Source organism: Bos indicus x Bos taurus, chromosome 17, assembly GCF_003369695.1.
Source record: "Bos indicus x Bos taurus breed Angus x Brahman F1 hybrid chromosome 17, Bos_hybrid_MaternalHap_v2.0, whole genome shotgun sequence".
Taxonomy (NCBI): Eukaryota; Metazoa; Chordata; class Mammalia; order Artiodactyla; family Bovidae; genus Bos; species Bos indicus x Bos taurus.
In genome coordinates, this window is record NC_040092.1 from 60,803,395 (window position 1) to 60,828,979 (window position 25,585).

The 25,585-nt window shown below is 38.0% G+C and overlaps 1 protein-coding gene across 1 annotated transcript in view; it reads right to left on the reverse strand.

Moving 5' to 3' along the window:
* Positions 1–25,585, reverse strand: part of SLC10A7 (solute carrier family 10 member 7) — a 322,736-nt gene that overhangs the window by 197,557 nt on the left and 99,594 nt on the right. The window contains exon 5 of the mRNA XM_027567465.1: positions 17,395–17,433. Coding sequence (XP_027423266.1) covers positions 17,395–17,433 — 39 coding nt within the window. The remainder of the gene's footprint in view (positions 1–17,394; positions 17,434–25,585) is intronic.

Genomic DNA, 25,585 nt, shown 5'->3' on the forward strand with positions numbered 1-25,585 from the left:
GAGAAGATTGGAATAGTAAGTTTGGCTATACTGAAATAAATAAACAAAAATGAAGATGCATAAAGATATCAGATAGCAAATTATATTAAAATAGATAATTGCAAACTATTTTGTCAATGAAACGTCTCTTTAGCATTGTCCAGTAGAACTTTCTGCAATGATAAAAACGTTCAACATCCTGCCTGCACTGTTCATAACAGCAACTAGCAGTCACCTGTGGTTACTGAATCTCTGAAATGTATGATGAGGAACTGAATGCTTTTTAAATTTTAACTAATTAAATTTTAAACAGCTGCATGTAGCTTATGACTATCGTCTCAGTCAGTCTAACTATATCAGATCAGATCAGATCAGATCAGTCGCTCAGTCGTGTCTGACTCTTTGCGACCCCATGAATCTCAGCACGCCAGGCCTCCCTGTCCATCACCAACTCCCGGAGTTCACCCAGACTCACGTCCATCGAGTCAGTGATGCCATCCAGCCATCTCATCCTCTTTTGTCCCCTTCTCCTCCTGCCCCCAATTCCTCCCAGTATCAGAGTCTTTTCCAACGAGTCAACTCTGCGCATGAGGTGGCCAAAGTACTGGAGTTTCAGCTTTAGCATCATTCCTTCCAAAGAAATCCCAGGGCTGATCTCCTTCAGAATGGACTGGTTGGATCTCCTTGCAGTCCAAGGGACTCTCAAGAGTCTTCTCCAACACCACAGTTCAAAAGCATCAATTCTTTGGCGCTCAGCCTTCTTCACAGTTCAACTCTCACATCCATACATGACCACAGGAAAAACCATAGCCTTGACTAGACGAACTCTATAGATGATACAAAATGGGATTTTATATTTGTATTCCTTCCCTCTCTGAACTTGGAAATAAAGGAAATGCCTTTACAGAATAGACAGGCAAAATCACTTTAAAATATCAGGCTGGTTTCAACGTCAACAATATTTCACTTTAAGGTATGGTAAATCTATAAAAGGGGAAACCAGTCGGCAATGGAAGCAGTGAGAAAGTGCAAAACTAATACAATATTGTAAAGTTTAAAAATAAAAAATAAAATTAAAAAAAAGAACACCTAGCTAAGAACCATCTAGGAAAGATTCCTGGATCCAAATGATAGACCTGTCTGTTTCCAAGGGCAACATAATCCTGGCTGTGGAGCTAGACACGTTCACTTAAAACAGCCTGACAGAAAAAAAAAAAAAAAAAAAACAGCCTGACAGAATCAAATTGGGCGTTCTCTACCTATGTCCCTTCCTCTAATTCCATCCCCACCAAGTAAACTTATTAAAACATCTGTGTGAATTTAACCATGAGGCAAGAAGGCATCAACCCAAGTGTCTAAGCACTTCTCATAATTATTTTTCTCACTCTCAATTAATAAGTTGGCAATTCGCTTGATATCTAAGTGTGACTAATGTGAGTTCATTCCTGCAAGCTGGAGCCTCAAAATCAGTTTCTGAAAAAGGACCCCACTAATTTTACAAAGTATATGTCACCTAGATCTCTGGCAATGAGGAACTCAGTATCTTAAAAATGGGTAATTCAAATAGACAGTGAAAAAAAAATGGTACTACTACTGGGTATGACTCTGCTTAGGGGTAACATTATGCTAAGAAAACGCTTAACCTAAGAAAAGAGATCTCAGATCTTTGAAGCATCAGGTATGATTTACAGCAGAGATAGAAAAACTTCTTTTAAAACTATATGACAACCCCCTCCCTCCCCGCCATACACACAAGCTATATGGCCCCCAACTTCTTTAAGGAGAAAAACTTGCCCTTCTTTAATAGCTTGTTTGTATTTTTATAACACTATCAAAGTATGTGTTAGGTGACTCACTAGATACAGTTCCCATGTAGAAATGAAAAATTAACAATATCTAGGAAAACTAAGCCAGATGTGCACAATGCTACTTGGGATTTTCATTAGTTTATAACATTTTTGTCACTAATAAACGCTTAGTGATTGTGGCATCATGTTGAAAGAATTTGGGGGGAAAAGGCAAACATGATGAAGATTCATCTTAAGACTGATGATTGTTGACCTTGCTCCTTAGAGAGATCTTGATGCTACTTTTCAAATATACCTTGAAACTTCACAGACACACAAAAACCAGCATTCTGTTACAAGAGGGAAGTATTCTCCTAATATAAATACTTTCTGTTACACACTTAAGTCTTTTCTTAAAACCACTTGTCTGCACTGGTGGGAGTTTTTATTCCATTTTTTTTAAGAGCTGGAAATTTAACCTTTTGACTTCAACAATTGTTTGACTTGAAACTATATGAAATATGGATTCAAAATTCTATAGAGACATATAATGATACAGAATCAGGATGCAACCATCTTTGAAGGAAAACACCTATGAATTAAAGGAAAAAAAGCAGGAAGCCTTTACATACATTTCTCTAACGCTTTTCATTATTTCTACTCATTTATTCCTCTTTAGTTTAAAGAAGTATTTAGACGTTAATGAAGAGCAGAAAAAGTAACATATAAGTCTACATGTTGGTGGGGGTGGGAGGCATGTAGGGGAACGTAAAGAACAAATAATCTTTCCTACTGCTGCTTTTATTTATTGAAAAACACTGAAAATCTCTCTGTCCTGCTCCAAATTCGTATACCTCAGCAGACATTGATTAGGAATTCTAAGTGGCTTATTAGGATACTAAAACAAACATAAATGGCACAAAGGTAGTTTTTAGGTTATCATAAGAAAATGGAATCAGCTCTTTCATGAAAAAATCATGTCTGATTAACTATATATCTCTTCCTTTAGTATCTTAAAATTCTCTCCTTTTCTCCATTTTATAGAGGTATAACTCACTCTCTAAAGCTCCTCTAGCCAGGCACACCTTCATGATTTTCTATATCTCACTTAGCAAGTTTTAACCTCTGACAAGATAATAAAACCAATGTTAAAGCGATATTCCGAATCATGAACCTACCAAGATCAAGTGCAGATGGCTGTAACACGATGCTTCTGAAGAAGGAACTGCACGAGCTTTCACTTGCTATAATATCATATTACAAGTTCAAGCTATCTGCTTCCTCACCATCACCTTGGCTTCCTTTCTTTCTTTTTCCTTTTTTGGCTATTTCTATTTCCTAAGCACTTCTATTGCCTCTCAGATACAGACTTGATCTCATTTTTATATACCATTGAATTGGTTCCTCCATTTTTCATACTTCCTTGTATTTTTACTTCTTCTCTAGGATATTACACAATTTTTTTTTCAGCACTGTCTAGAAATTTAATTCTCATTTGTCAATTTAATTATATATTTCACAAGTTGTTAAAGGATAAACTTTAATGATAAAATCATTTTCCTTAATGCCAACAGTACAATTCTTTTAAAACCTATATGATGGCAATCACTTATTATATTCTCTTATATATAAATCTCCAGCTCTTTTAAAAATATATATAGTAATCAAACAGCAATTTTTCATGGAAGAGTTTCTGATATTTAAAATAAATTATCTGAATGATAATAGCATATGGGTTGGTAATCTATTACACAGAGACAATCTCCCCTAATCTACTCACAGGGAGTTATTAGTAGAAAATCTTACAAATTATCCAATATCAAATTTAGATATGGGAATGAGTTTGCTTCTGCATTCTGAACCAATACTGTGAATGTAAAACCACACAGATTTCTATGGCTATAGCATATGTTTTATCAAGACTAAAAGCTAACAATTTAAAACTGTGTTAACATAAGTAAGAACAATTTGGTGGATAAGCAATTAAAGTGATAATGGAATTTTTGTCAAACTAATTTAACATGTAAGTGTAATAATGAGCATGCATTTAAGTGTATAATATATATATTTTACAATTTTAGATACATGAAGAAGAAAGGTAAAATAACATTCATTGAATGATTTCTATTTATTCATTTGACAAATACTTTTTAAGTGCTTACCATGTTCCAGGTACAAGTGCTACGGACAGAGAAGTGAACCAAAGCACCCCCAAAAATACCTACCTTCATGGAGCTTTTATTTGAATAAGGGGAGACAGAAAATAAAAATAATAAACAAATGTATCCGTTAGAAGTATTTTAGAAAAAAGAAGAACAGGACCACAGGAAAAACCAAAGGTGGGGAAAAGGTCAGAATTTTAACTGTATCAACCAGTTACAATATAGATGGAAAGTCCCAAGAGCTAAATTCCAGAAAAGCTAAATCCCAAGAGCTAAATAACCATAAAAGAAAAGTTAGAGAACTTGCTGGAAGGGTCAGATAGCTTTTGAGAGATGGATAAGATACGGAAAGGATGAGAACAGTATAAGCAAAGAGGTGGGAGGCCCGGATGTTAGAGGAGACGGAGGAGGAGAGTGAGTCCACAGTTAATATGGGAATGAAGGAGGGTACCAGGGAGAGCGAGAGCGTGGGGCTGCACTGAGCGAACTCCAGAACGGCCAGCTGGGCGGTGGGCAGTGAAGAGCCACTGAAGGCACTGAGGCATAGGGATGGCATATGAAAGCAGTGTGCAAAGACAGCTCATCTTAGGGTGACACAGCGGATGGTGAGAAAGACAAGCTGCATCGCCTGGGCTCCCGAGAATAACCAGAAGCACAGTAATGTTAAACATTTTCCCTCCTAAGTGAACGGATAAAAAGAACACAAGCTTTCCAGTGAAAACCTAGAAACACTTTAGAAAATAATTACTTCTAAGATTATTGCCTGAGTAGTAAAAAACACTAAACCACAAATAGTGACCACTAGACCAAGCTCTGTTAGAGTAAAACTATAAACACAGTGGGCATCTTTAATTTAACTACCCTATTTACTAGAAACATCACAGAAAAAACTACCCAGGAAAAGTAAACAAGTATGTGATTCTTGAAAATGAAGATGTATAAACTGTAAACTCAGAGTATGACCATCAGTGGACATGTAAAATATGAATCAATATTCATCTCATGAGTCTGGAGATCTGTGACATTTTGCCTTTAATTTCCAAGACTCATGTTCTTATCATGAAGAGATCTTTTTCCCTGATGACTACAGCCTGTTTAATTGAAAAGTTAAAATCAAATTGATCAAGGTTTTTTTAAAATCATATATTTCTTTAAAGTCTTCTATTATTTAAAACTCTAAGAGAGCTATTCACCTTACTCAACAATCCTCCAAGTAGAAACATTTTGCTGTTAATGTGTCTGAATATTTGCAAATCAAATTGATAGAGATCAAAAGGAGGTTTCTATAATTTTCAATCACTCTGCTATGTACATCTCCAATTTATACTTCAAAAAAATAATTTTATCTTAGGTAATTATATTAATGTCATGGGTAATATCCTAAGACAGAGAAATAATTTTTAACAGTCATGAATACTGATTTAATTATTTTCAGAGACAAGCATATATGTCACTATGTAGATATGAGAGTATCAGTACAAAGATGGACCTACATGGGGAAAAAACAATGGGAGGGACAGTAACATCAGAAACTGACCTCTTTAACCGATGATATCTTAATCAGGTAAAATACTTTCAAACTGTTATTTGTATTTATTGAACCCTGAAACAACAAGCTTTACTTTTAAACATATATATGCATTTTGACTATAAAGCCAAAATAAATATGAAAAATGTGAAATTTTATCTGACATTGTGACTAGGAAAGGGCTTTATAAGTATAAAGACTATGGAACAATCCATAAGGAGAAAGGTGGATACATCTGACAGATATAAACTTAGAACTTTAAACTTTTATAATCATATACAAAATAATGAATCTCAAATCACATATGGCATCATATACGAACATTAACTCAAAATGAATCATAGACCTCAAATGTAAAAAGCAAAAGTTATAAACATCTAGAAGAAAACATAGACAAAGAATTTTGTGATTTTGAGCTAAACAAGAATTTCTTAGAGAACACAAAAACCATGAGCCATAAAAGAAAAATAAATGGATTTAATTAAAATTTAAAACTTCTGCTCTTTGAAAGACACTGTTAAGAAAATGAAACGACAAGCCATAGACTGAAAACACTTGCAAAATATATATCTGATAAATGACTAATGTTAAAAACATATTTAAAAATTCACAATCCAATTATAAGAAAACAACCCCATAAAAAAATGGACGAGAGATTTGAACAGACACTCTCAAGAAGATACACAGATGTATCTTCACAGATGTATACCACAGACATATCTGTGATATATCTTCACAGATACCAGATGTATCTGGTAATGGGTGCATGCTAAATCTCTTCAGTCATGTCCGACTCTTTGTGACCCTATGGACTGTAGCCCAACAGGCTTCTCTGTCCATGGGATTCTCCAGGCAAGAATACTGGAGTGGGTTGCCATGCCCTCCTCCAGGGGATCTTCCTGACCCAAGGATCGAACCGGCCTCTCTTATGTCTCCTGCACTGGCACACAGGTTCTTTATCATTAGCGCCACCTGGGAAGCCCCACAGGTGGCAAACAAGCACATAAAAATTATCCAACATCATTTGCCATTAGGGAAATACAAATTAAAGCTAAAATGATATATCACTAAACACGTATAAAAACTTAAAGTGTTCGTCAGTCAGTCACGTCCAATTCTTTGTGACCGCATGGACTATAGCCCACCAGGCTCTGTCCATGGAATTTTCTAGGCAAGAATACTAGAGAGGGTAGCCATTCCCTTCTCCAGGGGATCTGGCCAGCAAATAAAGGAACTAGATTCCTCAAGCATTCCTAGTAGAAATGTAAAATGGTATAATCACTTGGAAAATGATTTGGTGACTTCATATATTAAACATATGCAGTCATCCCTCAGTATCCGCAGGGAGTTGGTTCCAGAAACCCCATGGATGCTAAAATCCACAGACACTTGAATCTCTTCTATAAAATGATGTAGAATTTGCATGTAACCTATGTATATCCTCCCATATACTTTAATTCACCTCTCTCTCTCTCTAGTTGCTAAGGCATGTCCGACGCTTGTGACCCCATGGACTATAGCCTGCCAGGCTCCTCTGTCCATGGGATTCTCTAGGCAAGAATACTGGAGTGGTTTGCCATTTCCTTCTCCAGGGGATTTTCCTGACCCAAGAATCCAACCCGGGTCTGCTGCATTGCAGGCATATTATTTACCAACTGAGCTATGAGGGAAGCCCAATGCATATCTAGATTACATAAAATCCTTGTTACAATGTAGAAAGTGAAAGTGAAGTCGCTCAGTGGTGTCTGACTCTTTGTGACCCCATGGACTGTGGCCTACCAGGCTCCTCCCTTCATGGGATTCTCCAGGCAAGAGCACTGGAGTGGGTTGCCATTTCCTTCTCCAGGGGATCTTCCTGACCCAAGGATCGAACCCAGGTCTCCTGCATTCCAGGCAGACGCTTTAACCTCTGAGCCACCAGGTTGTAAATAGTTGCTGACACAGCAAATTTGTTTTCCTTTTTGGAGGAACTTCCTGGAATCATTATTTTCTCCCCTGAATATTTTTTTAATCTCATTTGGTTGAATTTTTGGATGTGGAAGGTGAGGATACTGAGGGCTAACTATACTACAATAATATTATATTATATTATATTATAAAAAACTAGTAATTATATATTAGTTTTTAAGAAGTTAGTTTTTAACACAATGTTCCCACATAAGTTATATATTATAAGGTACTTTTCTAAGTCAGCTTCTGATACACTTCCAAACTGAATCTAGAATCTGATATGCTATTTTTTAAAAACACCTACATTGGCAGATAACCAAACAAAATCCAGTGTTCTTTGGAGCTGCAATTAAAAAAAAAAGAGAGAGCTTGTTTTTAGTATTTGGAAGTGCTAATCTTCTATTTGAAGTTTTATAGTTAAAATAAGTGGTCTTTAAACTCCGTGGGGCCAAATTATCATTTAGGGGTGATTAAAAATCAAGTTGCCTTGAGAAACACACTACAATGCCATTTAAATCCAAGAATTTTACACTTCTTGATGCCAAGACAGTGCATTTAGTTAGATCAATTTAGTTAGTTCTAAAACCTAGTCCAGAGCCTAGCACACAGTAGGAAGTCCACTACTTATTAATTTGCATTAATAAAACTGATATAAGGTCACACAATGACATGCAGTGAATTGAGCTTTAAAAAAAGTTTGATTTCTTAATTCCAAATGACATTCTACCATTCCTAACAACACATTGATTTCTAAAAGTGCTAAATGCTTACTCGGAAACCTGAGTCCACAATGGAGCTTAGATATGTAACTTTGCTGTCATCCTAAAGACCAGTAGTTAAAGACAAGGTTCTTTTTTCTTCTTTTTTTTTAAGTGTTTTAGCTATTTCAGCTTTATTTGGATTGTGATAAGAACATGAGCTCTGGAGTGAGATAAATTTGAGTTCTGACACTTATTAGCTGTTTGAATTTATGTAAGTCATTCAGTTCAGTTCAGTCACTCAGTCATATCTGACTCTTTGCGACCCCATGAATCGCAGCACACCAGGCCTCCCTGTCCATCACCAACTCCCAGAGTTCACTCAAACTCACATCCATTGAGTCGGTGATGCCATCCAGCCATCCCATCCTCTGTCATCCCCTTTTCCTCCTGCCCCCAATCCCTCCCAGCATCAGAGTCTTTTCCAATGCGTCAACTCTTCTCATGAGGTGGCCAAAGTGAAGGTTCTTTTTGGTTGGTAGAATCCACAAGTTTAAACAGTTTATGCATCCTCAGATGTCCTCTGCTTCTTTCTTCCTCTGCCCATGCGCAGATTTGTTGTGGCAAGGCAGTGAGAGCTGAGTCAAAGGGGTATATGAAGAGTGGAAAATTATCACCTCATTCCCTTGCCCTGTCTTGGGACTTGATATTCTCACCTTAAGAATCGGTAATGCTGATGAAGACAGGAGACGTTAATTGTTTAACTCATCGCACTATCATCCACAGATCCCCCAAATATTAGCTTAATAACTAATAACCAAGTTAATCATGGTAAAATTTTAGCTTGGAGAAACAAAAGCAAAGAAATGAGAACCATCTACCAGATTAGCATCATTTAGTATTAATAGCTAGTGGGTATCTCCTACTAATAGCTATGGACTAAACAGTTCTGTTGGAGAAGACTCTTGAGAGTCCCTTGGACTGCAAGGAGATCCAACCAGTCCATTTTGAAGGAGATCAGCCCTGGGATTTCTTTGCAAGGAATGATGCTAAAGCTGAAACTCCAGTACTTTGGCCACCTCATGCGAAGAGTTGACTCATTGGAAAAGACTCTGATGCTGGGAGGGATTGGGGGCAGGAGGAGAAGGGGACGACAGAGGATGAGATGGCTGGATAGCATCACTGACTCAATGGACATGAGTCTCAGTGAACTCCGGGAGTTGGTGATGGACAGGGAGGCCTGGCGTGCTGCGATTCATGGGGTTGCAAAGAGTTGGACACGACTGAGCGACTGAACTGAACTGAACTGAACTGAACTGAAACAGTTCTGTAGTTAGGCTGAATCAAATCCAGGAGATAGTCCTGCTTTTAACCAACTACTAAGATCCTGTTTCTCAAGGGCCTTTTACTAATATCCTGTCCATCCCCCACCCAATTTATATTTATTTACGTTTACCTAAATCTATATAGCAGCAAATACTTTTCCAGTTTGAAAATGGTGACATTTTAATAATTAATAAAAATAAAAATGAAAGTACATGGCTTTTGTTAAACGGTAATAAAATAACTTCAGTAAATTGGCTAGTTCTACACCAGTAGATTTCTTTAAATAGTAATGAAATCATTGCTTTAAAAAAAATCCATCATTATTTAAAAAAAAAAAAAAAAAGTTGCCTCAGCCTCCACCAAAATTAGATTTGTAAGTTGCTGGTCATTCCTATAATTAAATCTATGTCACAAATTTGCAAGAAAAATGGTCACTGTGACTAATGCATTTACTTGCTACACAAGTCCTGTCAGACGGCACAGAGCATTATACTGCTGTAATGGAGTAGGTAAGGATTCTATACATTTTTATGAAGTAACAAAGACCATTTTTTATTTACAATGACTGTACTTCAGATAAAAGTTTGTTTGAGAAACGAATGAAAATACAGCTATCACAGGGTTTTCCTTACTCAAGCAATATAGCACACGTTTACCTCTACAGACATGCTTGGCACACAGGCATACTGCTTTTCTAGACAAGTGTCAGGTAGAAAATACTATAATGAGAGAAACACGAACATGGTCATGTTGCCAGAGCCCCTGATTCTGCTCATTTCCTCATCTGACCTCCCCAAATGGTTTTAAGTCACGTCTTTGCTGAAATGATTGAGAAATGACTCTAGAGAGCAGTGCTTCCATGGTCTTAGAAAAGTGTTGCTCAAAGTGGAAGTCAAAGCGAGATGACTTAAACAATGCACAGAGAATTAATGATAAAACTTTCTTTATAAAAAATCTTTTTCAGTCATTCAGATTGCAGGAAGAGACAGTTCTTGGTTAGGTACTGATGCTAATTTTACTTCTTATCAAAAGCAGAACAGGCCATTGGACTCATAGTCTTGTGTAGGCAGTGGAGTACAAATTTCTAATAGCTGTTTTCTGTCCACAACAAGATTAGTTTTTATTTGCCAAGCTGATGTAGATTTTTGCTTTAAAATAAATTTAAATTTTAAAAGTCAGTTTTATTTAATTGATAATACACATAATATGCTGACATGTCAAGTCATAAAGGTGCCTGAAACTTGGAAAACATTGTCTTGAAAGCAATTCATGTCTTCCTTCTTGTCTTAATTTATTGTTACTTATTTTGCACATATTTATGTTTTATTTATTTGCTTCAGTATCTAGAAAAGTTCCTTGAATCTAATTGACTCTGAGTATATATGGGTTAATTTTATACGTTATTTTCCTATTTTGTGCCATACTGCTAATTGAACCAATGGTACTTTTTAAAGAGAAAGTGGTCTAGTCTCAGCAATCCAGCTTCATTGTGTCCATTTACTCAAGGAGGTAAACAAATGAAACATACAGCATCATGATGGAGTTTGTTTTATAAAGGTAGAAACCAGCTTTCTATTGTCTAAATACAGTTCATAAGTTATTTTAAAGCCCAGGATGGGTTTTATCAAGTCCTTAGGGATAAAATGATAAACTTGAAATAGCATCCTGTAAGGTAGTACTTACATCCAGTGGTCACGTATGGATGTGAGAGTTGGACCATAAAGAAAGCTGAGCACTGAAGTATTGATGCTTTTGAACTGTGGCGTTGGAGAAGACTCTCGAGAGTCCCTTGGACTGCAAGGAGACCAAACCAGTCAATCCTAAAGGAAATCAGTCCTGAACACATATTGGAAGGTCTGATGCTGAGGCTGAAACTCTAATACTTTGGCCACCTGATGAGAAGAACTGATTCACTGGAAAAGACCCTGATGCTGGGAAAGATTGAAAGCAGGAAGAGAAGGGGATGACAGAGGATGAGACGGTTGGATGGCATCACCGACTCAATGGACATGAGTTTGAGCAAGCTCTGGGAGTTGGTGATGGACAGGGAAGCCTGGCGCGCTGCAGTCCATGGAGTCACAGAGTTGGACACGACTGAGTGACTGAGCTGAACTGAAGGTAGTACTGAATATTGCTCAAAAATTCAGTTGCTTGCATTATTCAGTATCGTGCATTATAAACAAGTCATGAATTTTTGTGGAGAAACTAAGATCTCAACTGAATGACTTGGGTTGCTTAAGATTTTATTAAAAAATTAAGGAAAAAAATCAGCCATAGTTCTCAATATTGCCAAAATGAGTATTCCATAAACATAAACTAAAGTTAAAAATTGACATCCTAGATTTAGGTGAAAGGAAAACCAAGTTAACAATTAAGTCTTGTATGGTACCACTCTTAACCTTCTCCATTAATACTTGAGGTTCTTGATCTGATTTTTAAAAAGCAGTGGTGCACAACACTCAATGAGTAACAAAGTTAATATGCTTCCTCTCCAATCATTTGCTGTGTGGCTGAGCATATTTTTGTACAAGAAAGGAAAAATAAAGGTGATAAACATGTTTTCCATGTTATTAAAACACAGTGTTTATGTTTGAGACGTTTTTTCTTTAGGCAACTATAATAACAGTATCAGTTAATTCTTAAATTTTTCTACAAGGATGGGCAATCATAGCCAATTAACCAAAGCAAAGAGGGAAGACAGAATAGTTGGGTAAGGGAAGAAGAATATGTGCTGGTTAGTTCTTTAGCTCAAGGTAAGCAGTTTCTTTTAACCCGTGGTCTAGCATAAAAAGAGATGCAATTATTCGTCTTAGAATAGCTCCTGCTGGTTACAGCAACGGCGATTTCAAAGAAGAATTATGTAAAAGAAACTTATTTCCTGATATTTTAAATGAGATTTAGAAAGTACATAATGATTCTTAAAGATCTTTATTAGACTTGGTGTTATCAATTTACAAAAGTGACTTAATTTTGCTTAGGACTCTTTGCTGCTATTTCAGAATTCTTTACATTCATGTTGCCATGAATTGCTATAATGTTGTATAACATACTTGTTAGAAACTCAGTTTGGCATATTGACTTTGTTACTCACTAGGGTTTCCCTTTGAAGAAGGAAATGGCAACCCACTCCAGTATTCTTGCCTAGAGAATCCCGTGGACAGAGGAGCCTGGTGGGCTACTGTCCATGGGGTCGCACAGAGTCAGACATGATTGAAGCGACTTAGCATGCATGCATGCACTGGAGAAGGAAATGGCAACCCACTCCTATGTTCTTGCCTGGAGATTCCCAGGGACAGAAGAGCCTGGTGGGTTGCCGTTCATGGGGTCACACAGAGTCAGACATGACTGAAGTGACTTAGCAGCAGCAGCAGCAGGGTTTCCCTTTAAGATTAGGAGCTACCAAAAATAAAATAGACTGAGGGATCTAAAAAGAAAGACTTCAAAAAAAAATTAATAATAAAAAAATAAAAAGAAAGACTTCTACTTTTTCCTTTTAATCTTTAACTTCTAATTCTTGAAAACATAGAAACACTGAAAGTAGCCTCCAAACCAAAAATGCTAACGGTTTAACAAATCATGTGATCTTTTTTTTTTTCAACACAGCCGACTCTTTTAAAGAAATGATTCTTTAACTGGAATTTTTCAAAAAGTTGCCAATATCTAAATCTATTTTTCTTTTAATCTTTCTTTTGAAGAGGAGGTAGTATATGAAATTGTTGGACTTGAAACACATTGCTTGACAAAGAAATATATTTACATATATACATATAAAATTTCATAACATTTTCATTATTCAGGGTGGTTAACTATCAAATTTTATTAAAATCTCATCAAGAGGGAAATCTCAGTACACTTATTATGCTCCACAATTATTGTAAACCAAACAATTTAAATGAGGGGAGTAGATAATAACATTAACTTCTCAACTTAAAGCAATCCTCTGTGGCACAATTTTTAAATATTCTCTTGGTCTGAAATTTATGTAAATTGAATTCATCTATCATTAGTTATTAGCAGCCTAGCTACATTTTAAAAACAAAGTTTTCTGTAACAATTAGTTCTTTAAAAACAGTGTTTTAATTAGACCTGGGACATTATTAGACTAGCTATAATAACATGTATAGTAGTTTATTTGATATATCTAGATGTCTGAAGGGCTTCCCTCATGGCTCAGTAGGTAAAGAATCTGCCTGCAATGCAGGAGACACAGGAGATGCCAGTTCAATTCCTGGGTCAGGAAAATCCCCTAGAGAAGGGAATGGCTGCCCTCTCCAGTATTGCTGCCTGGAAAAGCCCATGGACAGGGAAGCCTTGTGGGCTAAAGTCTAAAGGGTAGCAAAGAGTCTGACACGACGAGCTTCTAAGCATGTACTCACAATATCTGATAATCAACAAGGATGCCCAAAGAGTTCTTTCTTCAATAATTCATCTTATAAAAGCCTTTCATTCAAAGTTTTAATGTAATCTGAAGGAAACAGCCTTCTCAGACTCTATGTTGCAAATACAAAAGAAATAGTCAGTCAAAACCAGAGAATAATCACTGAATCAGTATTTCAGAATTATAGGACTTGGTCACAGATAACCTGTTTCTTCATTTTATAAATGTCCATGGTCATGCAGCAACAATCCATGGCAGAACTTCGACGAAACCTAAGCCAGTTATTTCTACTACATCATTCAAGCATTTTATATAGATTATCCCATTTAATCCTTACTTCAACTGTACAATTTATCATTACCTCATTTTATATATAGGGAAGGTTTTGTGGTTAGAATAGTATTCAGTCAAGTAAGGATTTAAAATCCAGACTGTCTAATTCAAGAATCCATGCTACTATCCATAATCCTAAATTTTAAGGATAGATGGATGCTTTTCATATGTAAGAAAATATTCTAAAAACCACTCTAACAAATACCACCCTTTAGGAGTAACAAAATAAAACATGTAGGGTATAGTTTGGAATTTTCTTCCTCTGAAATAAGCCCAACTCAAGCACCAACTTCTCCCTGAAGCCATCTCATATTATTCAATGGAGCTTAATCTCTTAATTGAAACACTTGACAGTTGTTGTACACTGCTCTTTTGCAGAAAGGACTAGCTGTCTCTTATACATTCTTTTTTCTTAGTTAAAGAAATCCAATTTATAGCCCTTAGCAAATTGCCACATGCCCCAACCTCTCCAGTGGCTAGGTAGGACCATAAGGCTAAGTTCTACAATAAGATATTACTACAAGTACAGTGTTGGAATTCCAGGAATGCTGTTTAAAGAAAGCAGACTTAGGTTTCAGGAGAGCTCTTTCACGCTTTCCCAAGGTAAAGCCCTTGCTATTCAGGCTGGAGCTCCAGCAGCTATCTTGGACCATGAGGCTATGGATCCTGGAGGAGAAAGCTCTTTCTGACCATACCACACTTGGACAGCCTCCTTCCAAATTTTACATAATAGAGAAACAAACTTTTATCTTGTCCAAGTCACTATTATCTTTTTTCAGGTAAATAAGCTGAATCTAACTAACTGATTTAAGTTCTAACTGATTTAGTTCAAACTTGCATATAGTTCATAAGGTTTGTTTGTAGCTATGCTGGTGCTGCTGCTAAGTCGCTTCAGTCGTGTCCAACTCTGTGCGACCCCATAGACAGCAGCCCACCAGGCTCCCTTGTCCCTGGGATTCTCCAGGCAAGAACACTGGAGTGGGTTGCCATTTCCTTCTCCAATGCATGAAGGTGAAAAGTGAAAGTGAAGTCGCTCAGTAAGTGTCCAACTCTTCGTGACCCCATGGACTGCAGCCTACCAGGCTCCTCCGTCCGTGGGATTTTCCAGGCAAGAGTACTGGAGTGGGGTGCCATTGCCTTCTCCAGCTTATAGCTATAGAGAAGAACAAAAAAGTGAAAATATAATTATTTCTCTTATAACACTGGAACAAAACATCTCCAGTCCTAACTTTTATTCTCAACCCTTCTGGTAATTTTCAGCTTTGGGAAAGAAAAAGGAAGGAAAGTAAAAAAATGGATCGATTCTGCCTCTCTGCCACTGCTCACACCTTTTCCTCTCCTTTCTTCTTTACTAGCTAAGTCCTATCACACTTCAAGGTCCAACAGCAAAATTGTTTCTGTCCAACCTTTCAACTCAGAGTTCATATCTGACAATCATATATCATCTACTAACATCTTTTGTTTGGTTTCTTAGCTTTTTGTATTTCTTCTTCTGTGTTACCTTCATAGAAGAGTGGGATGATGTCATATTTTTTTGCAACTCTACAGCTTCAGAAAACTACCTCTGTGTGTAAGAGATCAATAAACACTTCTGATTGACTCATTAATACAAAGGTAAAGAGATGAAAAAGAGCAAAAGACTAAGGAGTGAGAATGCATGACTTTTTAAAAATGAAAGAGCATAACAGAAACCCAAAAGAATCCCTAGACCAAGTTCGACTTCATTGAATTTTATGAAAGAATTCGGCCTGGTAGAACACACATCATGATATATTTATTGTTCATACAGTCAATGCACAGCTCAAACTGTACTTAGTGAGCTTGTCCTCCAACTGAGGGACTGTATTTTGCTTTAGTTATTCAGACAATTGCCTCAAAGTTATTTTGAGGCATTTTAAAGAGTAAGGGATCCAGCTTAAGAAACCATGTTTTATTAGTGGATATATATGAACCCAACCATATTAAAAAAAACTGGCTTCCAACAAGGACATATCTTACAGACAGTATGTTATCAATTGTGACAACATTCAGAAAATAATACTTGGATACGTGAAATAATGACCACAAAATATTACTGAGTCTAAAATAAGTGGCTCCAGAGATCATTTTCATTAAATAGACTATTATCTCTCTTCTAAAACCCAATAATAAGAATACACCATGGAGAATAACATTACTACTTCTTTAAAAATAAGGTAGAATCTAAGCATGTATTTCGCAGAAGGTCACCACTAGAAGCTCTGTAACATGGGGACATTACAAGTTACACAGCACCGTGCAGAATTAACACCACGGAACATGTTTTAAAGCTTCAACTACATTTAAAAACGTAAAATAACCAGTGACATAAAGAACATTTTAAACAGAGGTAACTGATATTTTGCCTAGACTCATGAACCAGTTTATCTACCTCACTGATTCCATTCTCAATTTTTTGTAAATCACTGCACCCCATCCCTATTAGTGAGCTATATATCTAAATATATAGCATTCTAATTTGTTTTCATGAATTTTGAGCCAAGTTTTAGGGAGGGTATAAATAAAACCCTCAACTGACAGAAAACTCAGCTTCTTTCTCAGTCTTCCATAACACAAACCAAGTCTTTGTCATATCATCTATTTCAGAGATAATGATTAAAAAACGCTAAATTAGGATTGTCCTTATAATTACAATAGTTCTACTTATGAAAAATGAACTATTTTAATCTTTTTATATACAACTTATAGTTCACATGTCAAAAACACTGTATTTTCTTGCAAATGACTCGTTAGTTATTTCCTCATTTCAAATGTTCACATAGATTTCTCAGAAGTATCTAAGACAGTAGCTTCTTTGACAGGGAAATGTACAAAATAAATGACATGTCCACAGTTAATTAGCATTCCCTTTCTGACCAGCTGGGTCATGCTTCCTTTTCAAAATCCTCAGTCCCACTGATACAAAATAATAATAATCTAAAAGACCTCATTAAATGATCAATATATTAACATAACCTCTATAAGGAGACACATAGTGTTTTAATTGATTCCTTGAATCCATTAAATGGAAGATTAAACCCAAGCCTCCAAATTATATTGTAAGAGAACATTTATTTATTAACTAATTTTCTTTACAGTGTGGAGAATGATACATAACAGGATTCAAGATTTTACATTTAACCAAATTTTTAAAAAATGTCTGATTTTCACTAAATCTTTCATACAAACATCACAACAAAAGTTATAAAAGACAAATTAAATCATGTTTACTTACCAAAAAACTTCCAAAGGCTGAATTAAATATTGCAGCTGCCTATAGAGAAAATAAATGGGGGGAAAAAACTCACTGAAAGTAAATAGGAAAAGGAAAAGCAAAAACTATCATTCTCCCATCCCCTCAATATTCAAAACCTTAAAACACTGACTCTGTAAAGCAAAGTTAGTCACTGCTTACAATGATTGCCAATGGCCTGTCGTTTACTAAGATAGATGAACTGCAGCTTAGGAATTCATAAATAATGGGTCTCAAAAGCAAGCCAAAAAGGCTTGCCATGAGATGCTTTGAACCTATATGATAGTACTAAAGAACAATCACCAACAGCAAATCAAAGCCTTGTTGTTATTGATTTTGCTACTTGAGACTTAAAACAATCACAGGTTGATTTATTCACCCAAAAAAGAAAGAAAGAAAGAAAAAAAAAAGAAGCAGCAAAAGGAAAGAAAGGAAGGAAGAAAAGAAAGAAAGAAAAAAAAAAAAGAAAGAAAATTCAAATTATTGGAAAAGGAATACCAGAATTGTAACGCAAACAAACATGAACTACTCTTCATCAGAAAGCGTAAGTCCCATGAGCTACACTCATACAGTGAGATCTGCAGTTATCATACAACACACGTTAGAAATGTGAACAGTTGTTAAGCCCATGGAAGTTATTGCTACACCATTAATTCTAAAGTAGAAACAGGCACGAAAAACTCCATTTGGTGTTCAAAATTTGAAGAAGAAATATTTGACTTTGTGCTTACCTAAATATCCCGGGAATATATAGTAAGTTCTTAGCTTTAAATCAATCACTATATTCCATGAAGCTATACCTGAATTTCTGAGAGCTTCTCACGTGACTCCAAAAAGATAAAAACTTGTATAATATCCAATTTGATGGGGGAGAAAAGGAGAGAAAGAAAAAAATAATAAAAGGCAGAAGGAGGGGTAGAGAAAACCCATTGACATCTCCTGTAGATCCAGAGCAGAATTAAATTAAATTAATCATCACAGACACTAGCAGCCACATTGTAGTAAGAAGAGGATGTCAGTTTAGCCAAGTTTGAATAAGGTCCAAAGCCAAGCTAAGAGATGTAGCTGAAAATGCCTTCTGCTCCAGAAGAGGATGCAATGGGAGTGCATGGGTAATGAGATCCTTGGCTCCAGAGAGCTTAGCTCTCCTATTCAAGTTCATAATTAATTCAAAGCTTTGATAATTTCATTAGATTTCTCCTTTGCTGGCCTTATCAATAAAAGATGGCACTGGACCACTGCTCCTCTGTGGCATCAACACAGACTCAGCTACAGACCAGGGAAACCTCTGCTCCCTGGCAGGGACAATGGCATATGGTCTTCTGTGTTGTACAGGGAGCAGAGGGAAGAAAAAAAAGATTTGGCTAAATAAAACATCACAGATGACAAAGGTAAACTATAGTAACATATTTAATGCAGCTTCCTGGAATCCCACTTTGGGATGATTCAGGAAAAAGTTTTATGTGTGGAGAAAAATAAGTAAAAGTGAATAAACAAATGAGTTGTGGAGAGATAAACAGGGAACTCTGCCTTCCTTTCTATAAAAATGCACCTTTCCCACAATGTTTATTTCTAGACTCTATCTTATGCTTAGAACCAGTTTCTATTTTTAGTAAATGGATGAGATATTCCCATTTGGATTCCTCTTCTTTCAATTTTTTTCTTTTCAGGGCCTTTTGCCAATCTTATACTAGGATCACTAATGGTTTTTCTCCAGCATTACAAAAAACACGTGGAACATCAGAAGGAAAAAGACTGGGAAGTCAAAGTAAGCTAAGTATCAACTATGACTCATCAGATCAAACTGCCATTCTACCACTCCATCCTGTTCTTTTAACCCAAACCCAAGCAATATATTTCATGTGGATTGACTATATTCCCACATTTTATAAAATGGTGGTGATGACAGTGATGAGATATCTGAGGTATCCAAAGATGCTGCAGGCCATCTTCTTAGCTGTTTTCCTGACAGCAATGATGGATTTGAAATCATTCACCATGCAGTGGGCTCCGATAACCATTGGTGATACAGCTGACTGAGGTTCCGGGTAAATAGAGAGCTTTTAATTGATATATAAAGACATGCCTATCCCTTGACTTAAAGAGGAATTTCCAGCATGAAGTGCAAAGCTGTCCATGAACATGTCTCCGTCCATCTCATTTATGCTTCAAAATAGATCTTCTGACAGCGCCAAACCACATGATTCCCTGCACTCATGCTGTTCCTTACCTCTTTGCTCTTTGGCCTGGCATGCCTCTCTGCCTTCCTCAACCCAGGGAACACCCATGTATTTTAGCGACTCAGCTTAGGCACTGTCATTCCAAGAAGCTTCCAGTCACCTCCTCCAACACACAGACATCCACACTTCTGGGTGGCCTGAGTGTCCCCATGCTCGCTGCCACAGCATCCTACAATTCAACTCAGTTCTGACACAATCTACCTGGAAATAGCATCAGATTCCCCGGGTTAAGGACTTAGGACCATAAGACAGTCCCCATCTCAGACACCAATCAAGTCAAGGTTGTCACCTGTGCTTCTGACCAACTGGTTCTAAATCAGAGCTTCCCATGACCAGTCCAGTCTAGCCTGATTAATTTGCTAGAGCAGCTCACAGAACTCAGGAAACCAACTTACTCACTACATTACTGCTTTATATTATATTATATAATTATTTTATATTATAAAAGACCATAACTCAGGAACAGCCAGAGGGCAAGGTATGGGGAAAAGGCTTGGTGCTGCCATGCCCTCTGATCACACTCCTCTCTCATTGCGTCCAGTGCTCACCAACTCAGAAGCTCTCAGAACCCATCCTTTAGTTTTCTATGGAGGCTCCATTACAAAGCATGATTGATTTAAACACTGGCCTTGGGGACTGAACCAAATAGTTCAATGAACCAATTCATTGGTGGTTGAATTGACTGGCAAGTTTAATGACTGAACTCCAGCCCCACTGCCCACCCCAAGAGATCCAACCTTCTCATCTCTGATCCTCTGGCAAGCAGCCCCAGTGCCAGGTTAGCTAGGGCCTTTCCAGAAGTCTCCTGATTAGCATAACCAAGGACACCTTGCCAACTCTCTTCACTTCAGAAATCCAAGTGTTTTAGGAGCTCTGTGCCAGGAATATGTATTACGTATTTCTTATTGTAATCATGAGGTGAAGTCGCTCAGCTGGGTCCAGGCTCTTTGTGACCCACCAGGCTCCTCCGTTCATGGAATTTTCTGGGCAAGAATACTGGAGTGGGTTGCCATTTCCTTGTCCAGGGAATCTTCCTAACCCAGGGATTGAACTCTGGTCTCCCCCATTGCAGGCAGACTCTTTACCACCTGAGCCATGAGGGAATCCCTGAATGTAATCATACCACACTCCTATTGTGTAAATGTATAGGTACACACACACACACACACACATATACACAGATAAGAATGAAAAACACTTTTTTCTAAAGGGATCACAAAAAACCCCCTTCTTAACTACGGTTAAATTGGAAGGGAACTGAGTGGAGGTCATTTTTTGCATTTTGTTCTGTCCCCCTCCCCTTTTTTTTCTTTTTAACATTTTAAATTTCTATTTCTGAGCAAGGAGATGCTGAACCATTTATTGCTTGCATTTTAAATCTCTTTGTGTTAAAAAAAATGTATACATGTTTTATTTTTAAATAAGATTTTGATTTCTAGTTTGCACAATTGTGATAACTCTGCTGCCTGACAAGCTGGAGGCTGAGAACTCTCTAGAACACACGCCTGTGCTGGGTGTATGAGAAGCCCCAGGATGAACAGAGGGCATCTTCTATGTGTGTCTGCAGCGTGTAAATACTTGGTTTTGAAAATAAACCAAAAATGCGTTTTTATTTTTATATCCAAACAAACATAGCTATGTATAAGTTTCATGTCCTAAGATCAAACATGAGCCACCAAAGACAATTTTTTCTGAAAGGAGGACCCTCCAGGATATATGACCAGACTCTCTTAGGATATGAGTTTTCTGGAAGCCATACTGGAGAGGATCCGCTTATTTTTAAACAGAGGATTTCATTTATTATCTCATTTGCTAGAATCAACTTAATTACTCATTCCCCCTCTAGAATGTTTCATCACAAGAAGAATTTTGCCTAATATGTACAAGATTGTCTCATCACTGGCTAGAACAGCATCTGACTTGTAGTAAATCCAATAAATATTACTGAATCAAAGAATGAATGAATAATTCTTATGTCAACTAAATGCCCTGAACAGTAACATTTTCAATATTAACTCAGCAACCCCATGTGCCAAGTATATACCTTAATGTAATCATGTTTGATGGATAATTTGACCAATGCTAAATAAAAAAGCTAGAACTGAGGTGGGTTTTTTTTTTTTTTGGTGGTTTTTTAATACTGAGTAGATTGACTCCCTTTATATTACACATTTTTAGATAATATATTGCTTTTAGTATTATATTTACTTGCTATACGGTATTTTACTAATGTTTAATATATATTACTGCATGTCTGTATTAAATTATTTTGGAAAATTGAGCAAGTTCAATAACAAATTAATTTCTTCACAACGTACTTGGAATTATTTAAAATAAAAAGGTAAATTAAAAAAGGAGGGGGGGACTTCTCTGGTGGCTCAGTGGATAGGATTGTGCCTGCCAATGCAGGGGACGTGGGTTCGATTCCTGGCCCAGGAAGATTTCACATGCCTTAGAGCAACTAAGCCCATGCTCCACAATTACTGAAGCCCAAGGGCTCTAGGGCCCAGGAGCTGCAATTGTCGAAGCCCACACACCCCAGAGCCGCACACGGAAAATACCAAATCTGAGTGGAGCAACTCCTAAAGCCCATGCATCTAGAGCCTGAGCTTTCCAACCAGAAAAGCCAAAGCAAGGAGAAGCCCACACTGCAATGAAGAGTAGCCTCCGCTCGCTGCAACTGGAGAAAGCCTGGGCGCCCAAACTAAGTGTAACCAAAAATAAACAAAACTTCTTTAAAAGAAACAAGGACTTTCCTAGTGGCCCAGTGGTTAAGACTCTGTGCTTCCAATGCTGGGGGTGCGGGTTCAATCCCTAGTCAGGGCGCTAAGATCCTGCATGTCACACGGCATGGCCAAAAATACAAAAGAAAAGAAAATAGTAGCTTAAAAAAAAATAACAACAGGAAAAAAATTGAACAGCATGGGAACAGAGAGTTTTCTAATTCAGGAAAACAAGCACTTGCATTGCTGAATGCCTTTAAATATTATGAAGTCCTACCTGACAGTAAGCCCAAAACTTCACCTTCTGAAACTGCTGTGCGTGACCGTGTTCCATGCTCTGGAGTTACATAAACAAGTCATTTATAAAGTGACTGCATTCCAAATGTATGACACTGTTGCGTCTTACCCAACTCTTCTCCTCATAAAACTGTATCTACAATTTTCATAATTCTGGAATAATACCTCTCTTCTTCTTTCCCTTATCAGTCTACTAAATTAAAAAAAAATGAGATCCAGCATTTATAGTCAGTATGAATGATCTGTTGCAAATTAATTTATGAAACTTCTGGTGTTTGCTGTTGCATAACCTGCTTCCTTCCTCAGTCAACATACACAGCAATGCTTCCCAAAATGCTAAAATGGGACATTGATGGTTGTCTCTGAATTTCTAATAATGTTCTAAGTTAAAGAGCATGCTGTGGTAAGTATCCCACTAGTACAAAGTAATATTCTAGACACACACATGCAGAGCTTATAGAAAGACATGAAAACTAAGTTGGGGTTAGGAACCATTTCATAGGCAGGCTATATAAGAAAAGGCTAGAAGTTCTGGAGGAGATAAAAAGAAATTTCTAGAAGTAGCAGGTCTTATAACTTTTTCCTCTTTCTCTAGGGTAGAAAGCTGACATGCCCATCACACCTCCCAGGCTGGAGATGGATATTTACTGAGGGACAAAGCACTCGCTAGGCTGCCATAGGGGCAGAGAGCGGTGTGAGCCTGCAGAGTCATCACAGTCTATTCCCTAGAACTGCAGTGGGGCCACAGGGAGGATGTATAATGAACCAGAGACAGGTGCTTGTTTCCCAACCAGAAACAGCAAAGCTGGGGAGGCTGCCAGGGACAGACCACAAGGGGAGGGCAAGGAAGAAAGTAGGCAACTGGGCAGAGCACACTTCAATTCAGTGATGTGGCAAGATTCAATTGCAAGGGCCAAACAGGTGCCTCAGAGGACTGCCATTAAACTTGATTTCATTGTGAGAGACCCTAAAGAGCTGTCTTCCAAGGCAAAGAGACTCCAGCAATGAGAGAAGAAGGGCTGTGTGGAGGGGTGGGGGCTGAAGGTATGCTCTGAAGAACTCCTTCCCCCAACCTGTCCTGGAAAAAGAAATAGAAGGTGGATGCCCCTATGACACAGACCCTGAGGGCCAGATTAGAACAGCGCCAATACCATCAGACTCTGTCCATCTCTCTTTAATGAAAAAGTCCTACTCCTACCCTGGACTCTGAAGAGTAGGGAGGGTGAGAAAGTAAAAAAAGAGTGAAACAGACCACACCCTCCTCCCTATCTGTTTATCACCAAAAAAAAGTTTATATTTGTATCATATATGGAAGTATTAAGAAACAAGTCCAATTTTCTGTACTTTAAAAACACAGATCAGGGCCTCTCGCCTTCTGAGATGGCCCACACCCTGTGCAGCTTGTCCCAGCGCTGCTCTTGCCTTCTGACATGGACTGCACTCTGTGTTGGTGGTGGTGTTGCTTAGTACCGAAGTCATGTCCAACTCTGAGACCTCATGGACTGTAGCCCACAAGGCTCCACTGTCCATGGGATTTTCCAGGCAAGAATACTGGAGTGGGTTGCTATTTTCTTCTCCAAGGGATCTTTCCGACCCAGATATCGAACCCACGTCTCCTGCATCTCCTGCATTGGCGGGCAAACTCTACCAGTGAGCCATCAGGGAAGCTCACAATATATATGTATCTCTCTCTAAATAAATCCACTTCTTTCCTATCACTTTGTCTCTTCCTGAATTCCTTCTGCACTGAGACATTAAGAACCTGAGCTTGAGTAAAGCCCTATCACTAGGAACAAAGACCCCCACCCAGGTGGAAGGTGGAGGCTTCCCAGGTGGCTCAAATGGTAAAGAATCTGCCTGCAATGCTGGAGACCTGGGTTTGATCCCTGGATCAGGGAAATCCCCTGGAGAAGGAAATGGCAACCCACTTCAGTATTCTTGCCTGGAGAATCCCATGGACAGAGGAGCCTGGTGGGCTACAGTCCATTCGGTCACAGAGTTGGACACAACTGAGAGACTCAAACACACACACACACCCCACGTGGAAGATGGAATGATGATGTTGATCCTTTTGACTTCAATCAACAAAAGCTTGAATTCTGTAGACCCCGGTTTTCTGCTGAATTCTCTTCTGCTCAAGCATTTTCGTAAGCATGCATGTACCCCTAGCTTAAAATTTCCCAATTTTGCAATTCGGGGAGACACTGCTTTGGGAAAAGGTCTCTGATGCTCTCCTTACTTGCTGCAAGTAATAAATCCTTCTTTCTCCCCAACCCCCCGCCAAGAAAAGCAAACAAACATAACCAAAGATTAGGCCTAGGGTGGCAAAGAAGGGAACTTGGTTAAGCTAGACTTCCTTGAATCATTTAATACTAGAAAGTTGAACTTAACTACTAAACATGACTGCTTTTGTAACAAAAAGTGATCGAAGAAACTTTGAGATCTGCCAGAGATGTCGTCAAGGGAGAGAGTAGGGGTGGGGGAAAGGTGTACATGAGACAGCACTTCACGTATGTAATCTTCGGACTCACACCACTCACTAGATGATAATAACACCACACTTTAAACATACAGTTGCGCTAAAACAAAACAAGAAGTTAGTCAAGGCCAGAGGGGTCAAGCACAGGCTTTGAGGCTGAGCTCGCCTGGGTGATACTGACGCACACGCATGAAGCAGTGGGGTGCACTGGCCTTGCTGCAAAGGGTGAGGGGCAGAAAGCTGAGGCACCTGTGGCCAGCAGGACAGGAGGCTGGAGGGGCCGCCACCAGGCTTGGGCAAGTACAAAGCTCTTCTCCAACAGTCAAGAAGGTAACACAGAGCCTGCATCAAGGAGGGGTTGGGGGGGCGCGGGCACAGGGTGAAATTTACTTGGTTTACCATTGATTCAAGCATCTCAAAGAAATGAAGCATCT